General features: G+C 58.2%; 1 protein-coding gene across 1 annotated transcript; it reads right to left on the reverse strand.

Annotated features, from left to right (window-relative positions):
• Nucleotides 1-6: 6 nt before the first annotated feature.
• On the reverse strand, nucleotides 7-20,608 carry DRC1 (dynein regulatory complex subunit 1). Its single transcript, XM_086460501.1, has 20 exons — nucleotides 20,366-20,608; nucleotides 20,033-20,275; nucleotides 15,988-16,066; nucleotides 13,216-13,399; nucleotides 11,633-11,723; nucleotides 10,972-11,084; nucleotides 9,155-9,338; nucleotides 8,376-8,513; nucleotides 7,643-7,729; nucleotides 6,766-6,888; nucleotides 4,549-4,688; nucleotides 4,114-4,248; nucleotides 3,001-3,259; nucleotides 2,303-2,431; nucleotides 2,007-2,096; nucleotides 1,505-1,591; nucleotides 973-1,163; nucleotides 431-574; nucleotides 209-311; nucleotides 7-81 (listed from the first exon to the last, which is right to left on the reverse strand). Exons 1-20 carry the CDS (start codon nucleotides 20,606-20,608, stop codon nucleotides 7-9), a joined length of 2,838 nt encoding a protein of 945 aa, XP_086316627.1.
• Nucleotides 20,609-22,263: the final 1,655 nt, after the last annotated feature.

Here is a 22,263-nt window from a genome sequence, read left to right on the forward strand (position 1 = left end):
GGGCGCTCACCACGCGTCCCCGGAGCAGGACAGGTCCAGGTCCATCCACTGCGTGGGAGGGGAGAGCAGTTTGCTGTTCACCTGCGAGGAGAAGCACCCTGAGCTTGACACCCATGGGCTCCAGGCAGTGGCCCCCGTGTCCGGGACCTCTGCGTGGGACACGGTGGGATGTCCCCAAGGTGACAGGGGAGGAGGGGGTCACGCTCACCCTGGAGCTGACGTACTCCTCCAGCATCAGGCGCAGCTCCGAGTTCTGCCGCTGCAGGAGGGCTGTCTCGGCGAGCAGGCTGGCCCTGCGCCTGAGGATCTCGCTGGGCAAGGAGGGAAGAGGGTTGAGGCAGCCAGTCGGTGCCAACCCCGCCGTAGGTGTCCCCCCCCGCGGCCACGCCACCCGCCTGCCCTGTCCCCAACAGCGCTGCCAGGCACTCACTAATATTCCTCCAGTGCCACCGTCAGCGCGTCCCACAGCTTCAACGTCGGCTCGGGGATAACGTGTGCCAGGGCTTCCCAGTACTCCCGGTCCTTGGAGTTGTCCCAGATCTGTAGCACCTCCTTTCCTGATCCATCCTTCTCCCTGGGGGGGGGGGGCAGAGAACAGAGTCCCAGGGCTCAGCTCTTCACGGGTGAGGAACAGCCCTGGTGACCCCCTCAGCTGCACTGAGCACCATTGCCATCGTCACACGGATGAGCACAGCGCCACAGCTGGTACCTGCCTGCCCCAGGGCTTTGCTTCCCTCCCTGGGCTGCTGGGTCACCTCCTGCCTGGTTGTCCCCAGCCCTGTGTGTACCCCCTCGCCCCGGGGGGACCCTCCTCACCCCTCTGTGCCCTTGCAGTGCAGGCAGGCGAAGCTCTTGCTCCAGCCAGGACAATACAGTCACCCCCAGCCCTTTCCACACACCCCCATAACCCCCTCTGTGCCCCAGTCTGACGCCCTCCCAGTGACAACAGCCCCGCTCTGCCCTTAGTCCCACCTCAGCTTGTCAAAGTCCCGCACAAAGGCTTTCAGGATCTTTAGGACATCATCAGCCTGGATGTGCGCAGATGGAAGGGAGCCCAGCGAGCTCCCAGGGGATTTCAGCTCGTCCTTCCGGGCACTGGATCCGCCGTCCTCTCTGTCCTCAGCCGAATCCGTGACATCTTCTCCACCTGGGCTGCCCTGGCTCTGCAGGGAAGGCCAGCAAGCTGGGCATTGTGCCTTCCACCACCTCCTCCTCCGCCTCCCCAAGAGCCACCTTCCCCTTAGGAGCTTCCACCTGCCTGTAGCCTTGTCCCTCAGCAAATTTAGGGAGCTGAGGCAAAAATTCACGTGCAATAGGCTCTGTTCAGCCATGACAGAAGATTACAACCCCTCAGCTCTGGCACATTCACCTCCCTTGTCCGGTGAGAGGGAAACATTTCAGGGTCAACTCTCTGCCTTCCCTAGGTGTTCAGATGTTCTGCTCCCCCTTTCCTGGAGCCCTGGCTCTGCTGGGCTCTCCTCAGTGCTACCCCTGGTGATCCCACCTGGCTGACAGCCGCCCCCTGGGCTTTGTAGTTCAGGAAAAAATCCAGCAGCTGGTAAAGGTCATCCTCACTGTCGATCTTGAGGGCCTGAGGGGCAGAGAGGAACCAGGTTAGCATCCCTCAGAGGCATCACGGGAGGTGGAGCTGCCCCTCTGGCAACGCCACGCAAGGCAGGAGCGGGTGGTAAGAAGCGGTTAGTGTGGGACAGCCGAGGGTATCTGCGGATGGGGGAGTCTGTGAACAGGCTGGAGGGGCCCTGGAGATGTTGTTTAATTCATCAGCAGGACACCCTTGAGCTGAGAAGCATCTGGCCACAGTTCTTCACACCCTCTCGCAGTGCTCCTCAACCCTTGCTGCCCCAGAGCACCCCGCCCAGCAGCCCAGCCGGACCTCCCTGGGGCAGGCTCAGTCCTACACCCCATGGACACGGGGCAGAGCTCTCCCTGGTGACCACCAGCCTTCCCTGCCGTGGAAAAAACCTTTTGGCCAAGGCCCAACTCACCGCAAAGATGGAGTCGAGCTTCGTGAGGGTGCGCTCGTGCCTCCTCAGGGAGCGCAGGGGCCTCAGCAGCTTGCTCTCAACGAGGAAATCCTTGGGAGACAACGTGGAGAAGAGGGTGAAGAGCCATAGTGTGTCTCTGTCCCTGCCCAGAAGCCAGCCCGTGCCACGCTACGGCCGTGCCATCCTGCGACGGCACGCTGAGCGGGGTGGGTGGGCAGCGTGAGAGGCTGGCAGGGAGCCGTGGATTTGTGGCAAGGGCGCTGTGCCTGCCAACATCTTTTATGAGCATCATATACGTGCCCCACACGGTCGAAAAAGACCTGGAGATCCTCTCCTGGAGCAGCTCTCTGACAACAGGCTGCTCGGTAGAGCAAGGCAGCGCCGTGCAGAAGCCTTCCCCCCAAGACGTGGAGGCCCACGACAAGCTGGAGGAACGAGGGGAGCAGGCGTGCTGTCCCCGAGCAAGCCATGGGCTGCCTCATCACGCACCAACTCGTCGCTCATGAGCTCCAGGATCCTCTCGGCAGTCTTCTTGGAGATATTTCGCAGAGGCGTGACTCTATCCTCCCCCTTCACCGTGTTTTCTTTCCCTCTTTGTCCACCGCCCGCTTCTTCCTTCTTCTTCTCTCTCCCTTCCTCCTCCTGTCCCCCAGAGCTGCTCTCTGAAACGTGGAGAAAGAAGGGTGGGGAAAAGCCTTTGTGCTTTGACGGTGCTCCCCAGTCACATCGCTGCAGGAATCATCACACAAACCACAGTCCTTCCCTGCCACCTGGAAAGGGGCCCAAAGATCTTGGAGCACGAGCTTCTCTGGAACTGGGAGCGCTGGGCAAAGCCCAGTGCAAAGATGCCCAAGCTGATTTGGCAGGAGCCAGCTCAGGGTTGGGGACAAGCCCTGCCTGGGCTTGCAATGTCACCCCTGTAAGATCCCCCCCTTGCAATGGCAAGCGGGGTGGGGGGCTGTCCCGGAGGAAGGTGAGGGTCTCCCAATGCCACCAGGATGACAAGGCCACCGGGCATCCCACCTGTCAGGACCTCCATAGCCAGCTTGGTCGCCATCCTCTTCGCTTTGTAACGCCCAAGGGGGCCGACGTTGTCCAGGAACCAGTAACGAGGCTCTTCCCAGGGCAGCCCCAGTTGCTGGGTGTGAATGATACGATCTGCGTCGAGGGCTTTCCGCGCCAGCCCTTTGGCTTCCTCCTCGTTCATCAGCCAGACCTCCACGAATTTCTCGGCGTCCCTGACAGCAAAGTGCCTGTGCAGGAGGGAGATGGCCCATGGGAGGAGGCTCCGTGCCCCGAAACAACACGTCAGCTCCTCCTGCACCTCACTGAGGGGCTCCAAGGCCTCATCGTGGGTGGATGCCCGTATGGAGACATGTAGGCTTGTGAGGTTACCATGACAGAGCAAGGAGGAGAGCCGAGCCAACTGGTTCAGCTGGGAAAAGCCAGCAAAAGGACGAGAACGCTGGTAGCTGTTTCTCCCTTCTGCCGACCTTGCGAGGGGAGAGAACGGCTGAGAGGGGGAGCCTTGCGGCGGCAAGACGGCTCTGTTTTGGCTAAAGGGGGAGGGACCAAGCAGAAAAAGAGTTTCAACGCAAAACTCTGGAGGCGACGATGCCCTGGAGGGAAACTTTTGCTTAATTCTCTAGAAAAGTTAATATTACAGTTATAACGAGATTACAGAGATCCTGCTACACACGTGTGACGGTGTCACTCAACTCTCCACCTAAATCACGCTCTGCGTAACCCGTGGGAGGGGAAACGGCGAATTAGAGCATAAAAAGAGGAGAATAAGGGGTAAAAATGGGGAGAAAGGGACTGAAGATCTACAAGAGACGGTGGCCGGGCCGAGCTCCTCTTCTCCGCCCAAGGCAGGGACGCCTTCCCGGCGAGAGCTGCGCCTCCGCCCCCGGCAAAGACCCCCCGGGAGAACTCGGCCAGCGTCACTCTGCATTTATCAGCGGCCGTTCCATACTTGTCACATCTGTCACCTTAATCAACGACCGATATTTGCAACTTTGCGGAGCCACCGCGGTGAAAGCCCCCGGGGAGGGCTCCGACAGGCACCGTCACGGCCTTACTCTTCACACGACAGCACACACTCCACCTCATCCTCCTTTGCACCTCTTGGCATTTCCCCGTGATGCACTCGCAGTCGGCTGCCAGGCTCTGGTTCTCCTCGCTGAACTGCTTCTCTTGGGTGGCCAGTTTTGTTCTCAGGTTCTTGAGCAAGCTGTGGAGCCTGGGGAGGGACAGCAAAGCTGGGCATCCCCGAAGGGGTAACCCCAGGTTGGATGAAGGCTTGGGGACTTGGGGTTGCTTCTCTACTAGCCATTGAGGCTGGTGCAGCTGGCAGAGGTTGGCCACAGCCAGCCCATTCAAAGTGCTCTGGGGATGGCCCTGCCTTGGGCTACCCACCACCCCGGGTGGGCTGGGACAGAGCCCGTTGGCCTGTGCTAAGCGACGGGCCCCACGCAAAACGGGGTACGGGAGGTGACGGCATGTTACGGCAGAGCCCACCTTTCAGGGCTGGGGTATTTACCGGTTGATCTTCCTCTTCTGCTGGGACCTGATGCGGGTGTTCTCCTCCTCCTGCTTCTTAAGCACGTGAAGGTTGTACTCCAGCTTCTCCTGGTTGAGCTGATAGATGGCTTTCATCTGCTGGAGCTGCCTCTCCAGGTTCTGGCATTCCAAAAAAAAACCACAAAACCAAGCTGTGCCATGAGCAAAGGCCACACCGAAGCCCGAATCCTATTGATCCTGCAGCTCCAAACCCATCTTCCCATGCACGTTTTCCCAGCTAAGCCACGGCCACGTGGCATCGCTCAAGGGTGAGTGATGAAGACACTGGTTGTCCACGTGCTACAGGGCCATGCCTGGGGAAGGGAGAACGGGCTGAAGTGGTACCCAACTTCCACTCAATGGGATACTACTTTGAGCCTCTCCCTTCAGCCCGGCTCCTGATTTTCACGCCAGTTTTTGGAATTGCACGTCTCCGGATTAACCAAGAGGCTCAGAAGTGATTCGGCGAGCTGGAGGAAGGGACGCACAGGAGGAGCGACCGCAGATCTTAAGGAAACCAGAACAAAACAAATAACGGAAGCATTGTGACGGCAGCATCTCGCTGCACAGCCTGGGGACAGCAGAGAGGCAGCGAGTCCTCCCCTTTGCTCCACCGCTGCAATGGAGGAGACAGCCGCAATGGAGACCTCTCTCTCTCAGCTTCCCAGCGCCCCGTTTGCTCAGCAGCTGGTGGAAAGGATGAGCTACTTCCCAGTCTCCTGGGGCTGCTGCTCTGGGCTGGGAGGTTTCACACCCTACCGATGCTCCCCGCTCTCTGCCAGCCCTACAGCTCGGCTGGAAGTGAGCTCAGGGGGACAGAGCGGCAGGGAAACTCCAGGAGCAGGCAGCGTGGCTGCCTGGAGGGGTGAGATTTGGTGTCTGGGCCTGGTGTGGTTTAGTTCCTCTGTATAAGTGTTTTCCATGTGCAAAAGGAGGCAGAAATCTGATGCTGAAAAAACCTCATAACACAGTGCTTGATTGGGGAGATCTATAAAGGTCCTTCCACGTTAGGATGCGATTGAAATTAAACAAGGGCCTCACATCACCCCCTGTGAACCTTGATCTCCAGCGTGCTGCTGCCACCCTCCCCAAATGGCTCAGAGTCACCTGCAAACACTACACGCTCTGTGTCACCTTCCAGGTTATCAAAATGAAGGCAAAGAAACAGCAAAGTCAGGGCTGCCTTCCCAGGAGATGTTCTTTCAGGCTGACAGGGACCTTGCCACAGCAATATTTCACCTGAAGTCGTGAAAAACCTTCTAGACGTCGGCCCTAACCTGTGTTTCCCTGGGCTTCCTAGGAGGACACCCCATGGGATAAACACTGAGCCTTCCTAAAGTCCAAATGCGACGTGTCCCATTTCTACCGTGCAGGCTGGGGAGCAACGAGCAGGGAAAATGAGCAGGGAAGGTGCTGGGGGTGGCAGGGCTCTCTGCTGAGCCGAGGAGGCCGAAGGACGCTGGGCAAAGCCAAACCTGACAGCCCAGGGCCAACACTGGCCCTTGGGGGACCCGCAGGATCGCAGAGAGCCACGGATGCACTGCTTTGGTGCCACGGCTGCTCGCAGAGAATGCAGTGGACTAAAAGGTGTCTGCACCTCGGGAAAGCCACGGCGACGAGGTTTGGATCCCACGCTCCAGGGAGAGCCCCTGGCGTGCCGGGGCTGTGCTCTTCCACTGCCCTTCTACCTGGGTAAGGGCAAACTCGTGATAGTTCTCCCACCAGGTGGACTTCACGGGCATTAGAGAAATCACAGGCCTATGGCTAGATGTCAGAGGAAAAAGCTCACACCTCCTAGGCCAAGATGCTGATCAAATTGGGCTGATCCGAAATCATCTGGTGTCAGGACACCCACGCTGTTCAATCCTCCTAACGATCACGATGCCAGAAGGAGCACAACCCTCGGCCTTCCCAGGTGCTTCACACGTCCTAGAGCTCCAGTTCGCATGCTACAGACCTCCGAGAGCCAAGGGCTGATGGACACCGTGGTGTAGGACCCGTGGAGAGGAGAGAACAACGGCTCCATCGCCCTGTTGACACGGGGCTGGACTGTGCACGCTGAAGAGCTGAGGTGACCCGATACCAGCTGCAGCTTTCGTACCGTCAAGCTGCCCCACGGGGCCAGCTACCCACCGAAACGCCCAGGGAGATCAGATCCACTGCCTCCCCCCGTAGCACACGCCAGCCTTTTCTGTACCTGCACATCGTTCTCCAGCTCCATCTTCATGCTGTTATACTCCTCCTCATCCTGCAGCCGTAGCTGATTCAGCTCTTTCTCAAACTCTTCCACCTTCCTCATACGGGCACGCAGGTATTCCATCTACAGGCGAAAGGAGAGCATCATCCATCAGTGGTGACAGCTTCCTCCCGTGATCACAGCTCCTTTGGCCAGCCCAAAGCAAGGTCATGCATGGATAACTCGCCCGCAGAGCGGGCAGAAAAACTGCCCCTCTGCCCCCCACACGCCTGAGGAACCATCTGCCTTCATGCACATATGTCTTTCAGGGCAGCCCAGTGCTGGAGAGCAGCACTGGTTCCTGGCAGCCTTTGGCCCCTCCCTGCCAGAAGGACCTTGAGGGGCTGGAGCGTGTCCAGAGAAGGGCAGCGAAGGTGGGGAAGGGTCTGGAGAACAGGTCTGGTGAGGAGCGGCTGAGGGAGCTGGGGGTGTTCAGCCTGGAGAAGAGGAGGCTGAGAGGAGACCTGATCGCTCTCTGCAGCTGCCTGAGAGGGGGTTGGAGCGAGGTGGGGCGACCCCAAGTCTCTTCTCCCAAGGAACAAGCGATAGGACAAGAGGAAACGGCCTCAAGTGGCACCAGGGGAGGTTTAGATTGGACATGAGGAAGAATTTCTTCACTGAAAGGGCTGTCAAGCACTGGAACAGGCTGCCCAGGGAGGTGGTGGAGTCACCATCCCTGGAGGTATCTGAAAGACGTGCAGAGGTGGCGCTCGGGGACATGGTTTAGTGGTGGAGCTGGCAGCGCTGGGTCAACGGTGGGACTCCATGATCTTAAAAGGTCTTTTCCAGTATAAATGATTCTGTGATTCCAAGATTCCACACCTCATACGGACCTTACCTCCTGCGTGTTGTGGGCCTGGATGGCTTCCTCCCATTTCTTCCTGTTGTCGTCCAGCAGCTCTCGCCGCTCGAGCTCAAAAGCTTTCTGTGAAGCAGACAGAGCCCTTCACCATCACGTTGGCACCAGCCATTGCCACCCCTACACTAGTCCAGGCCAGCAGCCTCTAGGAGAGGATCGGTTGCAGACTGGGGCCGCTGTCCGATGAACACACACTGGCCTGATCTCTCCTCTCCACGCCAGGACCCCGCTGGCAGAGACCTCACACTGTGACCCCCACGGGGACTGCTGCTATCAGCCACCCAGAGCTGGGAGGGATGCTCTAGGTGGTGGGTGGCTCTGTGAGTTCACTGGAAATCCCTGCTTGATAGTTAGCAGTGGAGCTCGGTCAGACAGCCACCTGATTTCACCTAAGCAGACACTAAATGGGGAGAGATGCCCTCACTCAGCATCAAATGCAGGTTTGGTTCGTGAGGAGGGACTTTGTAGCTCTGCACTGAGCCGTCGTCGTGCACAGCACGTTATAAACCAGCCCCTCAGCACTCAGCACCATTCAGTGCTCTTGCTTGGCCAGTTTTCAGCCTCATTCACCAAGATATCAGCCCTGCTGCTCTGGCCAGGAGTCAACCCAGTCACTGCAATGAGCCTGAGGCCTTTGTGCCTCCAGATACGGAGAAGCAAGCGGCTGCAGGTTTCCTCATTGGACTCTTCCTCCACCATATGAAGTGGGTACCTCAATCTGCAGGAGCTTGTGACGGTAAGTTTTCAGCATGAGCCTGATCTGTTCCTCCATTCTCTCCAAAAGGAGGTGGATATCATCCGACTGCTTCTGGAGGGCCTGCACGTATTGCTCGTCTTTGTTTTTCAGCTCCTGGAGGAAAAGAGCAGATGCTGAAATCAGAGAGAAGTATTTGACCAGGGATCCTCAGGGGCTAACTGAGACGCAGACGCTGCCTTTTCCAACGAAGAAGTGATAAAAGAGCCAGAAAGTCAGGAGGGAAGAACGAGAGGTGAGACAGACCATGGCTGCCAAAAGGTCCAGGTGAGATGGAGTGGGAGGTGACGTGCCTGCAGACACACTCTGAGGGCCAGGCAACCTGTTTCTTTACTGTGCAAATCTGGAGACCTGCCAGTTTGTCTTACTACCAGCGTCTTGCGTGTCCTCACGCACCAAATGGGGCCAGAGCACCCGATCTCATCGTCCCCATTGGGACACTGGCGCTGCAGCTCCTGGCACAGTTCTGACCCGGACTAACTGCCGCCACGTGGATCTCTGCAATGTACTGGTGAGCTGAAGATCCAGACAGAAGGATGACAGAAGATCCAGACAGAAGGATGGCAGAAGATCCAGACAGAAGGATGACAGAAGATCCAGACAGAAGGATGACAGAAGTCCCAGACAGAAGGATGACAGAAGACCCAGACAGGGATGGCTGTTGCTTTAGAACAGCATCCACCAGAGCTTGAACCCGTTCGTCCTTCCCAGTTGCCCCTGTTTTGTCCCCCTGCTACCTGCTGCAGGTCACCGATGAGCTTGTTCTTCTCCTCCAGGAGCAGCGCACACTCCTGCTGCTGTCGGTCCAGCAGCTGCCACAGCTCCTGCGGGATCGTCATCTCCTTGGCCAAGGCCCATTTGGACATGATCTCCTCAAACTTGCTTGTGCTGGCCTTGGCTTCGTTCTTCAGCTTCGCCACCCTGCAGAGGCAGTAAAGGAGCACACGGGGAGGTGGGGCAGGGCAGCGAGGGCTTTCGGACGTGGTTCAGTGGCCCACGCTGCAGGAGCACTTTCCTGCATAATCCACTTGGAATTCAAAGGGATATCAGCGGAGCAGCGGCTTTCTTGCCTCGGGCAAGGGCAGAGCTGGCATCCTGCAGGCCCTTCTCTCCAGAAGGCATTTCCCCAGCTCTGCCCTCACCCGGTGCTCTAACAACCTGGAGGAGCAAAGGCTCGAGAGCTCAGCTCAAGCAGGAGTCACCCTTGCAAGGAGCACTAGTCTTTCTGCCAAGCGAGCTGTCTCTGGGCAAGACGTGACGGACAAGCAGTGCCAAACAGCCTCCCAGTAGTCAAACTGGTGGTCAAACTGTCCAGAGCCCGTAGTCCAGCGAAAGCCAAATGGCATTGAACAGCCAACATCCATAGGACAGAACTCTTGCCTCTTCCAAACAGAGGCCCCGTCCAATGACCCTTGGCTCGGGCTGAACAGCGGCCACCACCTTTGCCACCCCCAAACCTGCTCTATGGGAAGTTCCTGGACACAGCACTTGGTTTCTTCAGGAGATTCCCACTGGGAATCCCACTGAGCAAGGGACAAGCAACTTGCTACAGCCAGTCTCCTGTAAACTGTTCCTGCAGTGCCCTCCAAAGGCAGTAGGAGCAAGGACTCAGTGTTTTCTAGCTGATCGAGTCCTGGGGACAGGGGCTGAAAGAGCCAGACCCTTGGAGGCTGTCCTGCTCCTCTGGTGAAGCAGGACAGGTTCGCCCAGGAAGGCACACGGAGAGCATCAGAGAATGACCCAGGCTGGAAAGGCTATGGGAAACCGTTGGCTCCTGGTCACAGCAGGATTATCTTCGACATCAGAGCAGGTTGGGCAGGGCCTGGCCCAGGCGTGTGCCGAGTATTTCCAAGAAGGAAGATCTCTACAACATCAGGGGCCCCTGACCCAGCACCTGACCACTCTCACCGCGAAGACCTTAAAACCCAATTCCTCAAGTATTACCCCAGCGTCACGTACTTCCCCCTCCTCACACGCAGCCCGACGGGGCTGTCCCACCACGTTCCCGTGGTACAGCTCATAACTACCCCTGTCTCCACGACTGGAGGGCAACCTCTAGAGACAGGCCATTTACCGAGCCACCTCTTAGCACAAGGTGGCACGTACTCCGCCACGGTGTCACCTCCAGGCTCAGAAGCAAGGGCAGCTGTGCCTGTGCTTCCCAAGCAAGGAGGTCACAAGGACACGTGGCACAGGCTCCTGGTGAAAAGTTGAGAACCAGCTGCGTTTCTCACTCTCTGGAGCTGAAGATGTGATGGGTCTAGAGGAGATCAGTAACCAGAGAGTCCACAGGAGGAGATCGGTAACCAGACAGCCCGTGGTACTCCAGAGCCACGTGGGGAAGCCACCAGCCTCGACCTGCAGAGCTCTGTCAAGATCCAGCTGTGACAGGTGGGACCTGGAGGCTCTTTGTTTGCCTAAATTTTCCTTTTGAACATAGATTCGGTATATCCCCAACTGCCAAGCGTTCCTGGATGACCAGCACGAGGATGTCCTCAGAAAGGTGCACCAACCTCCACACCGCTCCGGACAGACCCGCCGTGCGGTCTCTTACCTCCGCAGCTTCAGCTCTGCCACCTCTGCCCTCCTCTGTGTTTCCCTCAGGTCAGCAGCCACCTGGATATTGGTCACCATCCGTGTGCCATCGAAGAGCAGCTTGGCCAACCTCTGTGTGTGAAGGAGGTGGTACACATCTCACACCCCCAGATCTGAGCTCGGGAGGGAGGGATACTGGAGGAACTCTTGCTGTGCCTGTCCAGGGTCTGGCCCCTGTCCCCGTGCCTGTGTGGACCCATAAGCCCTGTCGTCCCACGCTATGGCAGGATTGATGAGGACTCCAAGGACCTCAGTGAACCCATGGGTCCTCCCTCTCCTGGAAAGCCCTGCAAGGCCATCAGCACCAAAAGGAATGTGCTCAGAGCACCTTCTGGTTTTGCTTCCCCTGCGTGTGTGGGCGGGGCTAGGGGTTTGGGCTGGGCTTTGGATACATGGCCTTAGTCCCAGATCCTTCCAGTCCGTGGGCTGTTTGTCACCGGGAAGTCATTTCCCCAGGATCCAGCCCAAGCATCACCCCCCACCCAGTCCTGAGGAGTTTCTGTCCCTGCTTCTTCTCACATCAATGCTGCTGTGTGACACTAAGCACAGCTAAAAGGAGGCTAAAGCCAAATGTCTAGAGGTTGGGGACCCAAGAGGACCTTCCTGTCCTACTGCCGCACCTTCCTGGTCTCCTCAATCTGCTTGTGGCTCCTTCTCTGCTCTTCCTTCTCCTCAGCCACCTTCGGCTCTGCATCTTCTCCAAGGGCCTCCCTGGGCAGAAGAGGGGAAAAGACAGAACATTTTACCCCACACCATCTTCCTAATGCTCAGAGATGGTCTTGGCTCTGGGATCCCAGCCCAAACTGCATGGTTCAGGGCAGCACACTTCACTCTCTCTTCCCCTCAGCAGGTTTAGGGCCAGGCCAGGAGATCTCCACAGATGCAGAAAGAAGGCAGGAAAAGGTGGGACAGCCTCCCCGAGGGAAAACACGGTCCAGGCTTCCCTTTCTGGAGCTGGAAGTGCAGCCCAGGGCTGGTTACTGCTGCAGCGCAGGGCTGGGGGGCTCAGCCCCCGTTTGCTTCCCAGGGGGAGGAGGGCAGGAGGCAGAGGCCGGGGGGACACACCTTTGCTTGGCCATGAAGCCAGCCAGCTCCTGTCTGGAGCCATTTCAGCGTTGGCACCGGTGCCATGCTAGTTCCTTGGGATCAGTCTAACCGAAAGGGAAGGCTCTGGGATGAGGAACGGGACAACGAGCCTGTTGGGGTGGTTGTTAGTGACCTGGGTCCAGTTTGGCCCCATGGGTTGGTAATGGGATCCACAGGCACCTTGTTGTGGTTTACTCTTAGTTTGGGGAGATGATGGTTACTGGGGAGTTTTCCTCAGGCTGGGGGAAGATGGGAACCCTGACCCAGCCTCAGCTCAGGAGGGGGTGGCCGGGTACTGTCACTTCACAGTCTGATCCCACCCAGCCTGGAGGGACAGAGAAGGCTTGGGAGAGGACCCCAGTTCAGTCCCGCTTTGGGGAAACGTGCGCCCCATTGCTGGTGAGTCCCAGGTCTGGGAAAAGCACCGGCCTGATCCACTAGCCTGGTGCTGATTTGGTCCAGGGGGGCAGAAGGTCCACGGCAGGACAATATCTTGGGGAAGGGGGTATTGCTGCCCCAGTGCTGGGCTGGGGACAGGATGGGAACGTCCTTGACTTTGGGCTGACCTGGGACTGGGAGGGGTGGTCCCTGAGCTCTTGCCATTAGGCAGGGAATGGGGAATGTCTCTGACTGGTTCAGGATTCAGGGTGCTCCCTGACCCAAGGCCAGTTTGGGGAGAGGTCCCGGGTCCCGTGAAGGCTGGCAAGGTCACGTCAGGTCCCCAGCCCCTGCCAGCTCCTGATAGGGGTCCCTGACCCCAGTGCTGGTATGGGGGCAGGGGATGTTCTGAGCCCTGGGGATGGTCTCTGGGCCTGTGCCAGTCCTGAGTGGGGGGGTGTCGGACTGGGGTCCAGTTTGGGGTGAGGGATCTGGAGCCAGCACTGGTTCGGGGGTGGGGGCACCAACCCCAGTGCCAGCTTGGGGCAGAGGAGATCACCTGTGACCAGTCGTGACGTTTGGGGAGAAGGGGCGGGACTCGGTGCCGATTTGGGGGCAGAAAGGGGCCTGGACCCGGTTCTGATTTAGGGGGAGCCGGCTGGGGGCGCGCAGGTCGCTGCCACCAGGGCGGGGGGGGGGGGCGGGGGGGGGGGGGCGGGGGACCAGTCCCGTTTCTCACCGCCGCTTGGCATCGAGGCGGGCGGCGGTACGCTCCTCGGGGCCGGGGCGGCTGAGGGCCAAGGCCGGGGCCGGGACCGGGTCCCGCCAGGCCGCCGCCGCCGCCGCCGCCTCTCCTTCCCCGCTCATGGAGCCGCGTCTCTCTACCGCGCACGCGCCGAGCGTCTGGAGCGTCCCGCCGTCGCCTGGCAACGCCCAGAGTGCGCTTGCGCACCGCAGTCCTGTCGTTTCCCCCCCCCGCTGTTCGGCGACTCCGGGGGGGGGGGGGGGGGCCGGCAACGTCACGGCCGCGCGTGCGCGGTGCGTTGCTGCGCCTGCGCCGTGCGGCGGCGGCGCTGAGGCGGGGGGAGGCCGAGGGCCTGGGCCTGGAGGGAGGGCGCGAAAAAATGGGGGTTAAAGGAGGAATTTGGGGTGAAAAATGGGCACGGGGCCGCTGGGTGATACTGCTGGGGTGCGGGTTGGGGGAGGGGGCTGTGCCAAAACCGGTGGGAACCGGAAGGATCGTTTAAACCGCTGCCTGTTGCAGACAGCAGACCTACACGGGGAGCCGGTTATGTGGGGCCATTAAAGGGTCGGTGGAAATGGATGTTAACTGCCGTAGGAGTGGTGCCTGGAATAGGATTTGTACGTCCTTGTGGTACGGCTGATGCCTAAAACACCATTCAGGGGTCAAGTCGTTTACTCTCCGATTTTCCTGCCTGGAGAGGTGCAGTCGGACAATGGAAGTCGTTTCAAAAGTGATGAGGTGCAGGTTTGGGTATGAGGAAAGGAACTGAAATGGATGTTTCATAGCCCTTGCTGTCCGCAAACAGCAGGGGTTGCAGAACAGCTTGTTGAAAAGGCAGCCGTTGACTCATACCCCCCGAAATATGGGTGAATTCAGCCTAAAAAATAGTCCGGCGGTTAAATCATCATTTTAAAACTCGAGGAAGGCCTGTTGAATTGGCACGTGGTCACAATCGGGTGAGCCCAGGCACAGTAGTAACCATTTGTCATCCTGTAGATAGAAAAATGGATGGGCTTGCTCTTTTTTTGTAGTTTTGTACTTTTTTAGTAGTTGGCACACTGCTCTGGTAGTGGTGAAAGGGACTAATCAAGACCAATAGAAATGAGCTCTGTTAAAATGGATCAAGAGGGAAGGAAAAAATAGATCCTCCGAGATACATGCACCAAGCTGGTGCAGATCCCTACGCTGATAAAACGTCGAACTTTTGCCTCTGCCGTGTATTAAATGGTACCATGAAATCACACGTCTATTGGAAGGATACTATTGAAGGAGCCTTCCAGCTAAGGTGGGTGAGTAGAGACGACCCCACCTTTACACCAGAAGTTCACAAGTTGGCCCCAAAGAGAAGTTTTGGGTTCTGGAAGATGCCTTAACTACGGAAGAGCTCTGTAAACGCTGGAGGAGACGCCTCTCGTGCGTGCGAAGTGGAAGTGGTGTTGTTCCAGCTCGTCCATGCTGCGTTCCCCGTTATAAATGTTTTCAATCTGGGACCTGTCCAGTTAATCGTGGTCAGTGGCTGCCTCTTGTTTCAGTTTCGAAGAGGAGCAAACAGTTTGCCCAGAGGGGCCTCTTGGAAGTAATCCATCGGAGCGGAACGTTGGTTCGGCTCTTAAGACACCCCAGTAATGCTGAACTGGAAGACGTCATGTGTGTCCCAGTCCAACCATTACATTCCTAATTTTGATCTGTAAAGTACGTTATTACCCTGAAAAGGCTAGAAGGGAAAAATGTCGTGAAACATTATTAAATCTAGCTCAGAATAATGCTACACTTGCCTTAATGGAGATAATTTGAAATTGTTACATCAAACTCAGGCTGCTGATGTAATGATTGCTTGCTTACCTCCTGTGCGTAGCGTGGGAGCACAACCCCCATTATATGGTGTTTTATTAGATTTTTTGGGAGAGTTTTATTATATTTTAGTAGAGAATTTGTTACGGGAAGAAAAACAAGCCCATTTTGTAGGTCATGAGCGAGTGGTTGAAATGACGCTGTCACTGTTGATAAATTTCAAGGACTTTGACGATCCTACAGTCGATGGAAATCGATGCATTCTGAAAAACAGACGCTACTTTGGCACGTGGATGATCCACCGCCGCCAGCAGAGGCGGATCCTAGTGAGGATCCCACGGGCGCTTCTTTTCAGACTGACGGGAAAACTCCAGTCGAACACGTTAACGGTTGTTCGGAGTGTTGGTGGAGTTCAGTAAACGATGAAACGCTAATTAAAAATTCTACGTGTCAAACCGATACGGTGATGGCCCCCAACCTCCACGTCCCCAACCAGTCCTCTTTTTTCCTCGCTGGCTCCTCCACCACCTCTGTCAAAAAGTTGCCATCAACGCTCTGCAGGAACCTTCTGGACTGTGGGTGCTTGGCTGTGTTGCCTTCCCAGCAAATATCAGGGTGGTTGAAGTCCTCCACGAGAACATGAGGCCACTTCCAGCTGCCTGTAGAAGTCCTCCGTGAGAGCTTGAGGCTACTTCCAGCTGCCTGTAGAAGTCCTCATTGAGTTCCTCCTCCTGACCCAGTGGCCTGGACACCCACAACAGTGTCACCCATGCTCCAAGGAGAACCGCTCATGAGGTGTCTCTGTCGGAGGCTCCATCTTCTACCCCGCTCGATCTCACTGGTGGCCAGCCATTGGTCACGGTCCCGAGGCTCCCCTGGGCCGAGGCGCTCCGTTGGCCGTGTCCCTGCCTGGTGACCGAGTTGCTCCACCTCCCTCTTCCCCCAGAGGGTTTCCTCAATGGAATTCCCACCCACACTTAGGAGCTGCCATGGGGACTTTTATTGCCAGTGCTCCCTCTGCTTCCACCGCCGTGGCATGGAAGAGCACGTTGACCTTAAACAGGACATGGGATGGCAGTGGCCGGTGCTGGCGGGTGCCGAGCTTTCTGCTGTCCCCAGCTGTCCCCACTCACCCCTGCTGCTCTTCTGCGCTTTGGTTTTGGGTTTGGAGCAGGAATGCCCCCTCCCTGGCAGCGTTCAGGGTCAGATTGGACGAGGTTTTGAGCAACCTGGTCTAGTGGAAGGTGACCCTGCTGGTGGCAGGAGGGTTGGACTAGATGGGCTTCAAAAGTCATTTCCAACCCAAACCATTCTGTGATTCTATGACTCTAGGAGAACTCACTACCTACCATCACAGGCAAAACAGATGCAACGTGAGGAAGATTAATTTAATTTCTTGCCGATTAAAGACAGAGCAGGATAGTAAGAAACAAAAACAAAAGGAAAACCACCTCCCCCCCATTCTGTCTTCTTCCCAGGTTCCACTTGGCTTTTCCATTCCCAACTCTTTGACCTCTTTCCCCAAAGAGAGGTGGGGAATGGGGGTTGCAGGCACTCCATGTGCTGCTGTTCCCCTGCTCCAGCGTGGGGTCCCACCAGAGGGACACAGCCCTTCCCAGTCTGCTCCAACATGGATTTTTTTTTTTTTCCCCAGGCACTGCAGTTCCTGCCAGAAAATGACTCCTGCGCCCCCTTCGCGGGCAGCAGCAGCAGCCACTGTGTGTTGGCGTGGTGGTGCTGTGGGGGATCTCCCCTGGCACAGAGCTCATGGGGCAGCAGAGGCTCACGGGGCTTCTTCGTGGCACACGCCCATGGCACGGGAACTGGGGAGAGGCAGTGGGAAAAGAGGCTCTGAGTGGGAAGCAGCGGGGCAGAAGGAGGGAGGGAGGAAAACCAGCCAGTGACAAGCCCTCTCCCCACTAGCATGAGACCTCAGTGGAGAACCCGTCGCTGAAACCCAGCCTTTATCAAGAGGATAAAACAGTAGCATCCTAAAAACATCCCTGAGAGTTCTTCAGATATTGCCTGAATGGGGGACAATGACCTCCAGGGCTACGAGGGTGCCAGGGACAGTGCTGGCAAGAGGGGAAAGGCAGCGGGGCCACTCTGAGCCTCTGGGGGCACTGGCGTGTCCACAGCTGCTCCATCCCAGGTTCCTGCTTCATCCTTGTTTCTGAATGTCCCTCCAACGGGCCTTTCTAGAAGGCTCCAGGCCTGAGGTCCTCAACGACTTTTTGGTCTCAGTTTTCAGTGGCGGTTGCTCTTCCCACATGTCTCAGTTCCCTGAATCTCAGGGCAGGGACTGGAGGAATGAAATCCCACCCATCATAGGAGAAGATCAGGTTTGAGACCATCTGAGGAACCTGAACATACGCAAGTCCGTGGGAGCTGAAGACATGCCCCCCAAGGTGCTGAGGGAACTGCAGTCACTAAGCCACTCTCCATCGTCTTTGAAAAGTCCTGGCAGTCAGGTGAAGTCCCCAGTGACTGGAAATCAAGGGAAACATCGCACCCATTTTTAAAAAGGGTAAAAAGGAGGACCCTGGGAACTACCAACCTCACCCCTGTGCCCAGTTGGATCCTGGAACAGATCCTCCTGGAAAACATATCAAGGCATGTGGAAGACAGGGAGTCGATTGGAGACAGTCAACGTGGCTTCACCGAGGGCACATTGTGCCTGACTGATCTGGTGGCCTTTTATGATGGAGTGGCTGCGTTGGTGGGTGAGGGAAGAGCAGCTGATGTTGTTTCTCTTGACTTCTGCAAGGCCTTGGACATGGTCCCAGACAACATCCTTGTCTCTAAATTGGAGAGACACAGGTTTGATGGATGAACTGTTCGGTGGATCAGGAATTGGCTGGGTGGCCGCGTCCAGAGAGTTGTGGACAATGGCTCTGTGTCCAAGTGGAGATCAGTGACAAGTGCTGTCCCTCCTGGGTTTGTATTGGGACCGATATTGTTTGATATCTTCGTCAGTGACGTTGAGTTGAGTGCACCCTCAGCGAGTTTACAGAGGACACCAAGCTGCGTGGTGCAGCCGATTCGCTGGAGGGAAGGGAGGCCATCCAGAGGGACCTGGACAGCCTGGAGAACGCATGAAGTTCAACAAGGCCACGTGCAAGGTCCTGCACAGGGGTCAGGGCAATCCCCAGTATCCATACGGACTGGGGGATGAAGGGATTGAGAGCAGCCCTGCCGAGAAGGACTTGGGGGTACCGGTGGGTGAAAAAAATGGGGTGTGAGCCTGTGATGTGCCCCTGCAGCCCAGAAAGCCAACGGCATCCTGGGCTGCACCCAGAGCAGCGTGGGCAGCAGGTCGAGGGAGGGGATTCTCCCGCTCTGCTCCGCTCTGGTGAGACCCCCCCCTGCAGGGCTGCATCCAGCTCTGGGGGCACCAGCACAGGAAAGATGTGGACCTGCTGGAGCGGGTCCAGAGGAGGCCACGGAGATGGTCAGAGAGCTGGAACAGCTGTGCTATGGAGAAAGGCTGGGAGAGCTGGGGTTGTTCAGCCTGGAGAAGGCTCTGGGGAGACCTTCCTGGGATCTTTATTTATTTCGGTATATAAAGGGGGCTTGTAAGATGGAGAAAGACTTTTTACCAGGCCCTGTAGCCACAGGACAAGGGGCAACGTTTTTAGCCTGGAAGAGGGTAGATTTAGATGGGCCATAACGAAGAAGTTCTTTACGAGGGTGGTGAGACATGGGAACAGGTTGCCCAGAGAAGCTGTGGATGCCCCCTCTCCCTGGAAGTCTCTTGCCCAGCGCAGCCCTGCCATCACCCTCCTGGTGTCTCAGTTCAGCCTCGGCCCAGCAGAGCTGAGATCCTGCCCAAGGGGCTTGGAGCAACTCCAAAGCCCTTCCCCGACACCCCGCTTTGGACCTTTCCTTTCGGTTCTGCCTGGCTCCTGTCCCACCCACCCAGGAAGAGGAGAGGACGCGCAGCAGAGCCGCTTGTAGCAGACTCCGGCAGGGAAGGTCCATTCCCTGGAAAGGCAGCATCACTCTTATCTTCCAGAAGGGCAAAGAAGGAGGACCTGGGGAGCCACAGGTCCATCAGACCTCCTCTGTGGGAGGCCTGGGGGACATCCTGGCAGCCCTGGCAGCAGCCCCCCACTCCCAGCCTCCTCCTGTCTCCATGGCAGCCGCGGATACAAATACCATGGCAACCCCATGGCAACAGCACAGGCAATGCCACCAGTTCCCACAGCCCGGAGGTGGGCGGGTGGATGCCCGAGATCTCTTCCTCTGCGCTTCATGGCCACCACCACCCTTTTCAACCCGGCAGTGGTGACCACCAGTAGCTCCGGATGGAGGAGAAGGGATTATCCTGCAGCCCCTGTGGTCATCTCGGACTCATCCATCACCATCATCCCAGGGCTGGGGGAGCAGGTCCCCCACCTCAGCACCAGTCCTACCTCTCCAGGGCCGCATCAGCTGTTTCATGTCCAACCTGGACCTCGGGGAGCCCCTTTCAGAGGCCACTTCTTTTCCCCAGGACAGGAGCCAAGCCGAACCGAAGCGCATCCTCCAAACGGAGGCGTTGGGGAAGGGCTTTGGGGTTGCTCCAAACCCCTGGCAGAATCTCAGCTCTTCTGGGCTGAGTGAACCCACCGTGGTTGGACCAAGGCACCCAGGAGGGTGATGGCTGGGCTGGGCTGCGGAGAAAAGCCCGGGGTGTCCAGGCGTGGGCCGAGTTGGGGTCGACGAGCGGGGATATGTCAGTAGATAATTTGTGGAGGACCCTGTTGGCTTCTAGGATAGCCCAACCGGCCCTCCCCGCTGCCTGTTTGGCCCCTTTGGAGGTGTCGTGGGTGCAAGAGCTCCAGGACCCAACGAGCTGAGCCGATCTCCTCGCCAGGGACCATCAGATGGCAAAAGAAGAGCAAATCCAACCCCTTACTGGGTGCTTTCCTGCTAATCCTGATCCCCCACCCCCTTCCAACCCTGAGGGTCTGACCCTACTGCTCCCGAGGGCTGTGTTGGCAGGGAGCACCCCCACTGGGGACCCCCCGGTGCTCACACGAGCGGTGACGATCTTATCGAGGCCCACCACGTCGCTGGCGCTTGGCCCGGCTCCTACCGACAGCTCCCAAAAACCACTGGAGCATCCCGAATCTTGCTCCAGCATCCCACCAGTGGCTTGGCACCCCCCGCTGCCACGGCCGGTGTCTCCCCGTCGCTGCCCGTGGCAGACACCCACCCACTTTGTGTTTTCGGGGGTTTGGGGGCCTGAGCCACTTGGGAAAAGGATTTTTTTGGTCTCCTGAAAGTGAAAATGAGATTGAAAGTAAATCATAAAATAACTCCTTGGCTGGAACCTGCCATAGATTGGGGGGGTTGGGGGGAGCCTCACGCTCCTTGGGGCGCTGCGGTGGGCCAGAGGGTATTTCTCCAGCTCAGGTTGGCCGGCCTGAAGATGGCAGCAATACCATGCAGCATCCTTCTCCCCGCTTCGAGGGAGTGGGGACCGCTCCGTCCAACCCTCCTGGCTCGAAGGACACCCCCAGCCACCTCTCCTGGCATCGCCTCCCTGCTTCTTCTCCGCGACTCCGGCGCGACGCGACTTCTGCTGCTCCTCCTTGGTGCCCTCCGACATCTGCTGGGGGCTCTGGAGCAGCGCTCCGTGTCCTCCTCCGTCACCTTGACCCTCCGGCCCTGACCCTGCTCCCTGGCAAAAGTAAGTTGGTGCCTTTTTGGTTTTTTCCTTCCCCTCGCTCAACCCCACGCTGGGATGCTCGAAGCCGTTGCTGGAGCACTGCTCCCTAGTGATGGGAGAGGTGCTATTAATAAATCCCGTCAGATTTTATCGCTTCTCTCTGTGCCAATGGAGAGGGTGGTTTGGGGAAGCAGGGGGGGGGGGGGGGGGGGAGGCGGCGGGGGGGGGGGGGGGAACCTGTTTCTCTTGAGCGTTTCGTAGCTACGAGCTCACCCTCGGTGCAGGAGCATGGGATGGCTCAGCAGGCTGTTCAGCCAGCTTTCCTGTAAGTCACGGGGCTGGAGCCGTGGCGGGGAGAGGGGCGAGGAGGGTGCTTTTGGGTTAATTTTTGGCAGGGATGTGCAGGGGGAAAGGGGTTGCCTTCCTCCTTAGGGGGCTGTGCTGGCCAGGGCACGGGGCGGGGGGGAGCGGCATGCCAGGGTATCTTCCCAAACTTGTGTGAAGCCCAGGTACCTCCTTGGGAGTGCGTGGGCGAGCTGGGACCGGGACAAGATGATGGAGAGGGAAAGGGGTGCGGAGGAAAGGGGTGCACGGGGCTGATGCACCTTCCCGGCTCCATCGAGCCGCAGCAGCGAGCGGAGGGATCTCAGGAGCCGGTGGTCTCTCTCCCTGCCCCCTGGTGCCCCCTCAGCGCCCACCGTGCTTCCCCCTGCCCCTTGCCAGGAGGTGTCAGCCCACCCTTTGCCGGTATTGAGGCGTTTCCATAGCTTGGCATGCTTCGGGCAGGAGAGTGGGCGCAGGCTGTCAGCGCCGCGCTCCGTGCGTGGGAGAGCTGCCACGGGAGCTCCAGGCGCCGCTGGTGGCTGGGCTGGGTTGGGAAGAGGGTGACGGTGGTTGACCCGTGTCCATCCAAAGCTCTCCTGGCCCCTGAGGAGGGTCTTGCTCGTGCCTCTTGGTTTCTGTGCCTCTTTCCTCCCCCATCTTTTGGGGTGCAAGGACGTCCTGCTGCCCCTCGGTGCCCCCCTGTCGGAGCGTGCCGTGAGGATGCTCCGACTGTCTTCCAGTGGGAAGGAGCCGTGTCCAGGTTGGGCCTGGGGTAGCAGCAGTCGCTCCCAGGCATCCCACCTCGAGGAAGGGTTAATTTGGGGGCAGCAGGGAAGGAGGGGGAGCTAGGCGGGAGGAGGAAGGAGACGGGGTGAGACTTGTTCTCCCAACAGCTCTCCAAGGCAGGAGATGCCCACGCAGGGAGGGACCCCGCTGTCGCAGTGACGGGGTGCAGCCGTCGATGGGGTGACCTGGCAGGGACCTGCTGAGCAATGGGCAGGGGGGATCCCTAGGGGGGGCTACAGCTCCCTGGGACCCCATGAGCTCCTGCCCAGGGTTTGGGGAGCTCCTCAACCAGCTTCACCCCACCTCTACCCCATTCCCCAGGCCCCCCCCCCCCGCCCCCCCCCCCCCACAGCCCCCCAGGATCACGGATGCCCCACTGCAAGCTGTGGGACGGGGGGGCACGGGGTGCACCCCATTGCTCCCCTCCACCTCCAGCTTTTCCACGGTCCCTCGGCATCCTTAGTGGTGCCCAAACCATTTCGGCA

This window comes from Leptosomus discolor, chromosome 2 (assembly GCF_034619465.1).
Source record: "Leptosomus discolor isolate bLepDis1 chromosome 2, bLepDis1.hap2, whole genome shotgun sequence".
Taxonomy (NCBI): Eukaryota; Metazoa; Chordata; class Aves; order Leptosomiformes; family Leptosomidae; genus Leptosomus; species Leptosomus discolor.